The 12094-nt window shown below is 42.9% G+C and overlaps 1 protein-coding gene and 1 non-coding gene across 2 annotated transcripts in view; one reads left to right on the forward strand and one right to left on the reverse strand.

Moving 5' to 3' along the window:
- LOC135074876 (prominin-like protein) overlaps positions 1-12094 on the reverse strand; it is a 73084-nt gene that overhangs the window by 21666 nt on the left and 39324 nt on the right. Inside the window, exons 2-9 of the mRNA XM_063969258.1 lie at positions 8746-8884; positions 7983-8108; positions 7099-7282; positions 6909-7059; positions 6350-6514; positions 5255-5376; positions 2083-2248; positions 1538-1704 (exon numbers count right to left, since the gene is read on the reverse strand). Coding sequence (XP_063825328.1) covers positions 1538-1704; positions 2083-2248; positions 5255-5376; positions 6350-6514; positions 6909-7059; positions 7099-7282; positions 7983-8108; positions 8746-8884 — 1220 coding nt within the window. The remainder of the gene's footprint in view (positions 1-1537; positions 1705-2082; positions 2249-5254; positions 5377-6349; positions 6515-6908; positions 7060-7098; positions 7283-7982; positions 8109-8745; positions 8885-12094) is intronic.
- On the forward strand, positions 10953-11024 carry Trnap-agg (transfer RNA proline (anticodon AGG)). Its single transcript has one exon. It is a non-coding gene; the product is annotated as a tRNA-Pro (tRNA).

Raw genomic sequence — 12094 nt, forward strand, 5'->3', positions numbered from 1 at the left:
GCGCACAAAATAAACAAACGACGTGTTACGACCGCACAAAACAAACAAGTGACGTAAGACTGTAACACAGTGATAGTACGTGTCTGTTACGGGCTCCCGTATCAGACACGTACTATACAGGGTGACTGCAACTGAACCCGCCATAGCTAATACGCGTATAGAGGAGGTCATTTGCTAAATATTGAACCTTACTTTCTATGACTAAAGTTTTATAGTTTAGGAGATATGTCAATTTTTTCATATTTTTCCGAAATTTTACCTAAAAACTGCTTCAATTTTTTTCTCGCATGATTTTAACCGATTTTTTTATTTGATAGTAATATCGAATAACCCTTTAGTCAAATAAAATAAATTTCAGATCCAGATAATGATTTAATAACTAGTCACGAGCCGCCAAAGTTCAACAAAAGTACAAACCACGATAAAAAATTCAAGTTCGAATTCGATTTAAAAAAAAGCTAATGGTGATAATGGATTGCCAATGATCTTAAAAATATCTCTACTTTCTCTTCTTTCCAATGATATATCACACGTAGTAACTAGATATTGAAATTTGTTAAAAATTCAAAGTTTATGGAAGAATTGGAGTAATAATACGAAAATTATCCATACAAAGTTTCTTCAAACATCTCATATTTTCTGCTATACTCCTTTTCATAACTATTTTTGTGTGTTTTTTGAAAAATGAATTTAAAAATAATAATCACATTATGAAGAAAAGAATTTTAAAAAATTCAAAATCAACTTTGTATGGATAATTTTTGTATTATTACTCCACTTTCTTCCATAAACTTTGAATTTTTGACAAATTTCAATATCTAATTACAAGGTGTGATATATCATTGGAAAGAAGAGAAGCTAGAGATATTTTTAAGGTTATTGGCAATCCATTATCACCATTAATTGTTTTTTAAATCGAATTCGAAGTAGAATATTTTATCGTGGTTTGTACTTTTGTTAGACTTTGGCTACTTGTAACTAGCTATTCAATCATTATCTGGATCAGAAATTTATTTTATGTGAATAAAGACATATTCAATATTAATATCAAATAAGAAAAACTGTTGAAATCACACGAGAAAAAAAATTGAAGCAGTTTTTAGGAAAATTTCGGAAAAATCTGAAAAAATTTACATATCTCCTAAACTATAAAACTTTAGTCATAGAAAGTAAGGTTCAATAATTAGCAAATGACCTCCTCTATACGCGTATTAGCTATGGCGGGTTCAGTTCCAGTCACCCTGTATATTAAAAAAAAAAAATTAATAATAAAAAAAATTAACACTTCTAATATTGTGTGGCTGGCATACATTTAGTATGGAAGCTGAAAACATTGAATTTTCGGATAGGTCCAGTTAATTACTGATACCGTTTAAAAGAGGTCGTGAAGCACCTTCAGGATCAGTAACCAGTTTTTCGATATCTTGTATAGTTTAGAAATAATCGAGTGAGATCATTTATCGTTTCCACCCTGTATAGCTAGAGCTAGACTTGCTTGCACCGCTTGACCACCTCATCCGTCGTGTGCTCTACGTACCATGAGCAGCGCGGTGGCGGTGGCGAGCCCAAGGTAGCGGCGGTAGGGCCCGTAGCGCTGGTGCAGCTTCTGCAGCTCGTCCGCCACGTCCTCGCGCTGTTGCAGCCGTAGGCTTGCATTACCCGCCAGGGACGTGATCTCATCCGCCACCCCGTGGAGACGACGACCTGCAAAATGGTTTTGAAATGTAAATTTTTGTCAAAATTTAACCAACCTTGATTTATGGCTCCTCGATGCCAGGGTTTGACCCTGAGCGGCCTAAGCCCTTGCCTCAGCTACACTGCTCGCTTCGACGAAGTCTTCGAGGAAGTTAACCGAAGTTCAAAGCGCATTTCAATACATACAGTCTTTCGGAGTCTGCACCCTAGACTACTGTCCGTTCGCTTTAAGTTTGCCGCTGGCGATATGACGTCACTCGGAGGGAAGCTATAACTATAACAAGTGATCTCGTAATGTTGTCAAACTGTCCGCTGGTCCTCCTGGATGTCCTTCAACACGCGCTGGCCGTCCGCCACGTGCTCCTGGATGCTCCTGGAGGCACTCACCGGTGCTGGCAAGCTCGGCCTGCACGTCGGGGATGTGCTGCTCCAGCTCGCGGCGCACGGCGCGCTGGATGTCCTTGAACACGCGCTGGCCGTCCGCCACGTCCTCCTGGATGCGCGCGTCCAGCAGCGCCGTCACGTTGTTCAACAGCTCCGACACGTCCGGCATCTGCGCACACGTCACATGTTAGGCCGGGTACCCATATGCCGGACCAGCAGATTTGCCAGAAACCGGATACCGGACAGACTGTTCACACTGCTCACTGCGCAGTGACAAAACGCTCGGTAAAAATGCCGGATCCGGGATGATGTGAATAAATTGTACAGCCGCTAACCCTTCCGGCAGGTTTACCGGTCCGGCGGATTTGCCAGTCATGCAAAGCTACTCGAAACGAGATGCCGACAAGACTGAGAGCGAAAGGTATATAAAAAAAAATACGTTAGAGTAGCCCCGCTGATTTCAAAACGTTTACTAAAGGAGTGGAGGTATCCAAAAAATAAAAAATAAATTGAAATTTACAACAAAGAAAAAACTGATAAAACTTCAACTAAGATTACACGAAGAACGGCTCGACTACCGCCCGATATCGCAATCTACCACAAGGTAAAAAAAACTAAATGAGGTTCTATATTTTTTATTGTAATAAAATGTGTAGGTAAATGCTATGAGTATTTTAGAAAGTAACGTATTTTACCTACGAAGACATTTGTGGGTATGTGGTTGAAAATAGTATGCCTCGAACATCCACAAAAAAAATGGCGGAACCACGATGGTTTTCTACAACGTAGGTATAAGTATTTACAATAATTAAAGAAAGTTTGCGAAAAAAAGACGAATGAAGAGTACCACTTTGTGTCCTAAACACTATTGTTATCTGGGCTAACAAATAAAAGACACTTACATGGCGCTTCAGAAGTCTTCGTGCATAGAATTCACGTGTATTTCAATAACCCATCCCCTAGCAAGCCCGCCTTACCTTCACGTTCACAACGACCTACTAGATCTAGAAGTCGGATTATAACAGTAAATCACCAAAATATACACTTAATTTTCACATTTTACAAAATTTTACGCGACGCGAAACAGACACAGTTTGAGATCTCAACAGAATAAAAAAAGATTAGGGGTAGGACCGCGCGTCATCGCCGGGAGTTGGCGCGGAATTTAAAATTCGAACTGCGACTTTCTTGAAGCGTTCCAAATTCAAATGATCACTTTGATTCAAATAGTGGGAAGGACACAAGTGGCGCCACGGTAATGCTCGTGGTGGCGCGAACAACTAGAGGTCGTATTATTGCCGCTAGGGCGCAGCACTAGCACAAACTGTTTTTTTTTTATAAGTGTTGTGATTTATAAATGTCGTGAATAAAATTGCAAATATGAAAAATAATACTTAATTTAAATTGAAAATAGCTAAGAAGTTATGTAATTTTTAATAATTTTAATTATGAATTTAGTGTTATAGCCTGACCAGGAACATAAAAACACTGGCATAGAGGCGCGTCAATTGCATTTGATAGTGCAACACTGAGTACAGTCGTACCTGTGTTAAAGTAATAGGTTAACTTTATGTATCAGGATTCAGGATTACGGGCTAATTTGATATTTTCATAAATTAACGAAAAAATATTATTATAGGTAACCTGGTTTAAATAAATTAAATGAATCCATCAATCGAGCTAGTAGGATTTATTTTATTATTCATCAATAATCAAATTCAGAACTTGAATATTCAACTACAATGTTTGCTCATGAACGCTTCAAACTCGGTACTTCTTTCCCAATTCCATAAAATTCAACACTTAGAAAGTGGCAAAATTTTTAAAAATAGGTAATTGAAACAAACCACAGCTAATTTTCAAAGTGGACTGTACTATGCGATAAACATGTCAGTCAATTCGACAACCTTTGTCAGAAACATTATTCAATGAAAATATTGTCCGAACCCTTAGTATTTCTCTTCGACAAATACTTTAACACATTGTGAACCACTTTTCTTTCACCACTATAAAAAGATTTTAGCAATTTAATTCACAAAATCAATCCGCACATTTAAAATAAAGTTTGTTTACACTTTGACAGCAATACTGACATGCAAGGTGACATGTCAATGAAGTTTTCAGTTACTGTTGCCATTAAAAGAAATTAGTACCATTAGTTTTCCGCAACATGGCGAGGGTTTTTATGTTCCTGGTCGGGCTATACGTTAAAATTCGATGCTTTGCTTTCTTATTGTTTGTGCTAGGAGCGCCCTCTGCAAAGAGTTTTGCTTAATAATCTCTATTGCTTCCTGGAAAATCCTTTGTATCGACATAATTATTTTGTATTGATTAATTTAAAAAACAAACTAACAGCTAATATGAATTGTATGAAGTTTTTGGGACAGGATCTAAACTACAAGGCATTCCAATAATTTATTACAGACATAATGGATGCAAGTTAAATACAGTACGGGTTAAGAATAGAAAGATACTTACAGTTGGGAAGTATTTGTCAAGCATCTATCCGAGTGTGCATGAAATAACAGACCACAGTTAGTTATGCAATTGATGTTAAAAAGCAAAAGACAATATTAGTATAAATCATTTTAATTGCATAAAAAATGAGAATTCATTTTACTAAGCTTCGAAAAATGAGAGTTTTTAGTCGATTGCCTTGAAATAGTTAACATTCAAAAGTAGTTTTTTAGGCTTGAGCAAGGAGGAGCTCACATAAACAGAGCATCCAGAAGGGCAAGACTTCTGGGCTTCTTGTCGCTGCGGCGTTTATCAGAGTAATTCTAAATGATGTAACAAAAATCGCATGTAGTTATGACTGCTCTGTGCAGCGTTCGCGTTCGGGCCTTACACCGAACGCGTTACCCCGTTAGCTTAGGATGCGCACCATTGTATTGTTATCGATGGATTTTATCGATTTTTCGTGTAAAATTATCGATAAGATTATATCATGGCGCGCATCCTAGGCCGGCTGGTCGTACTGCTGCGTGCACATAGGGTGGGGGTGGGGGTGGGATACGTACCTGTTTTTTTTTTCTATTTATTAATTTAGGGACTTTTACATAGTACGTCAGTCCCATCATAACCTAATCGTAAACTAAATAACCAAAAAATTAAAAATAACTAAACAATAAAAAGAACGAGTAACTGTCACTGGAGAATCACGGAAACCACGTACCTGGTTGTACTGGATCTCGGTGTCGAGCTGGCCCAGCTTGTACTTCTCCTGCAGGCGCACGCACGGCGGCTGCGAGCACTGCGCCAGCGTCGCCAGCAGCTGGCCCTTCACCTTGCGCAGCCCTGAACATAATATAAGTGGGTTAGTAGCCATTGAGGCCTCGTGGACGCACATGGGTGTAGGCAAATGAAACAAAACAGCGTGTCACTTCGAATTTTATCAAGGAGTTCGCGTGTTACAGTGTCTTAGGCAGGGTACTCACCTGCCATGTAGCACGTAACGTAGCATGTAACGTAACCAACCTTCAAGTGAGTACGGCTCGTCCACGGTCATCGCGTATCTGGCTGCGAGCTTCTGGGCAGGGTACTCACCTGCCATGTAGCACGTATCGTAGCATGTGACGTAACCAACCTACAAGTGAGTACGACTCGTCCACGGTCATCGCGTATCTCGCTGCGAGCTCCTGAATCCTACTGCGAGCCGCCTTTGTGCTCGCAATGATACCGAGTCGCTGCGATCTACCTGCGAACCACGCGCGAGCAGCTCGCAGCGGGCTCGTGCCTATGTACTCACTTGATACAGTATCTGATACATTACATGCTAAAGCCCGGTCTGTGAGCACGTAGAATTTTGTCCAATGATCCCTAGCTACCCATCCTTATCGCTCGCGCGTAATGAGGGCTATCGTTTTTATACTTAACAGTTGGCACCCCTGGCGATTGACAGGACCTTACTCTACAGTGGCGCCATCTTGCGATGAGTGCAAATGCGATAGTCCTCCTACCACTTTAGCGCTCACCAGTTGGTGCCACTGTCTTCGCTACTAGCAAGTGACAGGACTTTACTCTACAGTGGCGCTAACTGGTGAGCGCTAAAACGATAGCCCTCATTATATTGCTGTCGCGACTGTGCGACTGGCACCCGCAGTGAGTGTGCGAGCGCGATAGCAACGTAATTACGCGCGAGCGATAAGGATGGGTAGCTTGGGGTCATTGGACAAAATTCTACGTGCTCAGGTGCTCACAGAGCAGACTATACACGGCTAGATGAGTACGTTGCTTAAAGCTGGCTACACGGCGCGGGCGGGTCGCTCACCCGAGTTGAGCTGGTCGGCGTGCGCGCGCAGCCGCAGCGTGAGGCGGCGCACGGCGCGCAGGTCGGCCGCCACGCCGTCCAGCCGCTGCACCATGGTGTTCAGCGTCGTCACCGACACCGCGCGCGAGAACTCGCCCAGCTGCACCGACACCGTCATGCCTGTACCTGGGGAACACAAGGCTACCGTCAACCTTTGAGAACCTCTCAGCTACTTAATCATTCGACCCTTGTTGGCGCTTCTCGGGTCCTCGGGCTTCATCGACATCGATCGGCCATCATCGGCTCCGCGCGAGGCGCCGGCACACTCCGTATGTGCCCAACGCCCACTCAGCCTCTCGACCGTCACCGGTGTCAGACGCGGCCCTCCCACGTATATATTTACGATATATTTTATATTATACCTATGAAATACAGTCCGCCTTTAATTTACATATCTGAAGTCTAGTCAGACCCTAACAACCCTCGACAGTGCCACCGAGACAAAGGATGTGCGGGCCCGGCGCCTCGCCCGCGCTCGTCTCCGGCCGCGAGTCGTGTCCCTGCAGGATGTGCGACTCACTGGCCAGCAGCCCGTTGAGCTTGTGCTCGAGCTCCTGGTAGTTGGTGACGAGCAGCCAGCGCGCGTGGGCCTGCGTAGCGTTGAGGAAGGCGCGCGCGTCGCGCAGCCCCGCCCGCAGCGAGCCCGGCGCCTCGCCCGCGCTCGTCTCCAGCTGCGAGTCGTGTCCCTACAGGATGTGTGACTCACTGGCCAGCAGCCCGTTGAGCTTGTGCTCGAGCTCCTGGTAGTTGGTGACGAGCAGCCAGCGCGCGTGGGCCTGCGTAGCGTTGAGGAAGGCGCGCGCGTCGCGCAGCCCCGCCCGCAGCGAGCCCGGCGCCTCGCCCGCGCTCGTCTCCAGCTGCGAGTCCGTCGCGAACGCGCACACCACGCCGAACCTGCGAGCGATACGATGTTGCCTTTATTGTACTTTCTCCAACATTACCCCACAAAACACATTTTTTTTAAGTAAGTAAGTTTTTCTTTTGCTACTATAGTCTGGTCCGTGAGCACGTAGAATTTTGTCCAATGACCCCTAGCTACCCATCCTTATCGCTCGCGCGTAATTATATTGCTGTCGCGACTGTGCGACTGGCACCCGCAGTGAACGCGCTCGCACACTCACTGCGGGTGCCAGACGCACAGTCGCGATAAGGATGGGTAGCTAGCTAGGGGTCATTGGACAAAAATCTACGTGCTCACGGACCGGACTTTAAGAAATCTATAGTTTTTTATGTAAAATGTTACCAAGGCACTGTGAAAAAGTAATATTCATAAAATGATAATTAAAGTACCTAGTTCCAATCAGAATGTTAAGAAAGAAAATAAGCCATTTATTAATTCTAAATGATTGATGATGATGGTGATGAAAAAGGTACCAAAATGTGGTGAGGGAAATCCCTCAGTGAAATATCTGTAATCTTTTATTGCTTGTAATAAAATTTATGTAAGTATCTTTATCTTACAAGGTTTTTATCTAAATCTCAATAAACATTATTTTGCTTTTTCACGATGACGTCTGCTATCTCTCCAATACTTCTTATCAAAATATCTCCGTTATGTCTTCTTGATTCATAGCGCAAGCACGAGTGAACTTACAGGAAGAGCGTGAGCAGGCCGATGAGCACGATGGCGAGGATGCCCTTGAGGCAGGCGTCGTACTTGCGGTCGAAGGCGCGCCGCCGCCGCCCCGAGCGGCACCAGTAGCAACAGCACCAGAACAGCCTGCCGAAACCAACGCATTTTAATGACTACATAAATTGAGTGTTAGGCACTTCCTAAATTTCCACTAACAACGTATACGTCCACGTAGACCCAATGGAATCAACGTAAGCCCAATCCGCTTTGCAATGGAGGGAAGTCGTTCCTATTTTCTTCTGATTAATTTCGGTGCGGGTCCAATGACAGTTTAACTTTCCCCCGGGACAAACTTGACCTTCATTGGTTGGGTTTTTATGGCAGCAAGCTGTAGATGCTACACTTCAAACAGAGAACGGGCAGCAGCGCTCCCTGAAAAACATTAATCTTTTAAACTGCGATCTCCAACCCGCCTGCCAAGCGTGGGGATTATGGCAAAACCCTCCACTATAGTGGAGGAGGCTTATAATTCAGCAATGGACTGTAAAGGGCTGTTGATGAAAGCTGTAGATCCTGGCTGCACAGGAGTTGCAGCGGTGGGAACGAGAAGCGGGAATAACCACGTAGGCCAACAAAAAATGTAAGGGTGCCCTGGGAAGGCCCGCGAGCTGATAACGCGGGCCTCAACCAGCGGCATGTGGCTCTAGCATTCATTCGCTTGCGTTTCCTCTTTCCTCGCGAGCGTATCAGAACTAGATCTATCAGAGAAGGCGTGGTGTCTCACCCAGCGAGCGGCAGCGCGGCCACCAGCAGCGCCGCCAGCACCAGCACGGCCAGCGGCCCGGCGTAGTGCGCCGCCAACGCGCGCCATTCGCGCCGCGGCGACTCCACCTCCACGTTCCCGTCCGAGATCGACACGAATCCTGCAACCAACAGAAACCTGTGTCACTTTGGCACGACAATTGATAACTTAACACACCCTAATTTGCGAAAAAAAAAATTGTTTTAAACTATCATAGTCTATCATATTCTTTATTGCTCCATGTTGGTATACAAACGTAAAACTATCATGGTCGGTCACTAACAGAAAATTATTACTGATGAGATTGCTACCATGTACCATAATTACGATTACGAGTCTCCGATATTTCGGCACTGTTGCAAGCGCCATGATCACGGAGTAACTGAAGAAACTAGCCGGTGAGATGTTATGGGCAGACATATCGGTCTACCCTCTTTCGCAGTTTCTTATTTTATGATTGCCTCCGGTACGACTTTTCACTAACTCACTATTTTCTCGCAACTTTTGAATTATCCGATGTTAGCACATTCGAATCACTGGGTTACAATTACAAATTAAGGTACTACATGGTAGCAATCCCAAAGGCAAAAGCGTGCGTGCGACAAATACAGGTAGGTGTGCAAAGAATCGGCGGATCTTCCAATGTTGGCGATGCTGATGGTCTCTTTACCATTAGGTTACCCACAAGTTCTTTTCATTGCTCCCTTCTAATTCAAAAATAAGTCTATTATTTATGTGAGTAAAGAAAACGAACAACAAGTGGAGTGAAAATCTTGCACAAAAAGTATCAGACGGTTCAATTAGAACTGAGTGTCATTTTTTACAGCCTACCGACATTTATTGAACACAAATCCAATTTGTTCTTTAAACTCAGTTTTTGACTCAGTCTTTTATTACGAATGTATTTGCAATCGAATACATTTTTTCGAACACATTCTAAAGGCGGTAATGTATCGATTATTTGTGATTATTTTCTCAGAGACATTGAGCGGTGTGCGACTGGTCTGGTCTCTAGCAGTCAGAACCCGGATGTTTGGCGGCCGAGTCACCAACTGGCGGCTTTCCTTGAAACGCGTCACGCGACAATTATTGCCATTCCTGTACGAGAAATGCACCAGCCGAACAGTAAAGAAATTTCCTAAGATCTGTTACTGAATAATCTATTGCTTTTACAAACTGTTATGATGAACACTGTCTCACAGGATTTGTATTGTAGGTAGTTGTTACTCTGTAATCACAAAACTACCTACACTTGGAATAAATATTTGTAAATTAGGTCATTGATAGACTTGAATATCCATTTTTTTTTATCCACAGTGAGGTAAGTGATGATCAGGCCGAAGGTGGAAGCGATAAATAAATAACTACCATTTCCAGTTAAAGTTGATCTAGCACTGGTTGCAAACAACATTAAGAAGTAGAATGAGGTCGTACAACTTGTTTATTTCTATCGGCGACCCGTTCAAGAATATGTTCTATACAACGAGAAAAAGAGCAAGGGGGGTGCTCGCATCTTGAACAAGAGCTTTATGCAACTAGTGAAACCCGAGAAGTCCATTTAGTTAAACTATTTCAACTATCAGACCTCGCCTTCAATTGCATCTCATCAGTGCGCGAACTAATTTGATAGCCCTTATTCTGCACCTGCTACACCAATGTGAGCTTTATCTACTAGATATAAAGATCACATTCATCAGCGGGCGCAGATATCGCGCTCGTCCGTTGTAGCCAATTTATTGTCTCGAAACGAACGGACAACTGTTAACTGTTCAATTTGATCAATTGCCGCTGGACGAGCTACTTACAGCGGAAGATGCACAATGATTCACGCATCAAGATGTTTATTAAATACTCAAAAGATATTTGTCAGTTCCCATTGTGTAAGAAACAATTTCCTTTAGTTAATAACGTTAAATATTATGTCTTCACAATTTATACAAACTTATATAACCTTTTGATTTGGGTAAATATTGGTAATGAATACTCGTAGTATTTTTTTACATTGCCAAATACTGATATCGATTGTTTCCTCAGCCATATTTCCTGTCTTAAAGCTGCTAAGGCTAACCAAACAAGAACATCTGTCTGTCCCCTATCGGCGAACGAGAGTCTCGACCTCATATCAATATGACGTCACTGCGACGACGACGCTGCGGCACGTGCTACACAATTTTGAACGTCTCTCCACCGGCTCGTTGGTCTAGGGGTATGATTTTCGCTTAGGGTGCGAGAGGTCCCGGGTTCAAATCCCGGACGAGCCCAACCATTTTTTTTTTTTTGTTGTCACTAGAACCACAGAATAATAACAAAGTAACAAAATTAGATCGCAGATTGTTTTTAAAAACTTTTTATTTCCAATACAAATCTTAATGAGACTTAAAAAAATACTTTAAACTAAATAAACAATACGGAAGTTGTTTGTAATAATTTAATAAATAATAGATTTCCAATTAATCCCCAATAGGCCAGTAGAATTAAACACAAAAATTGATTAAATCGGAAATAATTCCTACAAAAGATTTTTTTGCTTTAATGGCTTCATTGGTTGCCCATTAAGACTCTCCTAAGTTTTCGACTTCGACGGAGTTGTGCTTAAGTGGCGGGGGCCCCCGAAAGCGGCGTTTTTTCGGTTTTCCGGTTATACCGCGTAAAGGACTTACCCTATCGAAAATTGGTCTTCATGACGGTTAAAGGGCACTTAATCCTGCATTGAATAAGACCAAATTCATATGTTTTGGACAAACCGTTCTCGCGCTAAAGTTCGGCAAAGTAGAAAATATACGTATAATTAATGACCCTCTCCACGTCCAATGGCTTGTTACCCACATGCTTCCAAGCCTTGTAAAGGGTCGCCTTAATCAGTGTAACCCTAACAAGGCTCACGAGTTTGATTCGCTTATCCTTGTTCGTCCCAGCCGTTCCTTAACTGCGGTTGCTGCACCTCTTCCTGACACTCTCCTGAACGACTGTGTTACCTAATGTGGCTGCCTCTCTTCCTTGTACCCTCCTGTACGATTGCATTGCTTAGCTATATGCCTGGTCCAAGGTTCGACGCCACAAAATCAACTTTGTACGAGTGAAAATAGTTTAAATACTATTTTCCGTGCTTGCAACATTTTTCTTTACTACTTCGCCTCTATTAGTCGTAGAGTAATTGTATATATCATATAGCCTTCCTCAATGTATGAGCTATTCAACACAAAAATAATGATTTCAATCAAACTAGTAATTCTTAAGATTAGCGCGTTCAAACAAACAAACAAAAAACTCTTCAGCGTTTTAATATGAACTTGTTGTTGTTGATTTTTGGCGTCGAACCTTAGACCAGCCA

Source organism: Ostrinia nubilalis, chromosome 9 (assembly GCF_963855985.1).
Source record: "Ostrinia nubilalis chromosome 9, ilOstNubi1.1, whole genome shotgun sequence".
Taxonomy (NCBI): domain Eukaryota; kingdom Metazoa; phylum Arthropoda; class Insecta; order Lepidoptera; family Crambidae; genus Ostrinia; species Ostrinia nubilalis.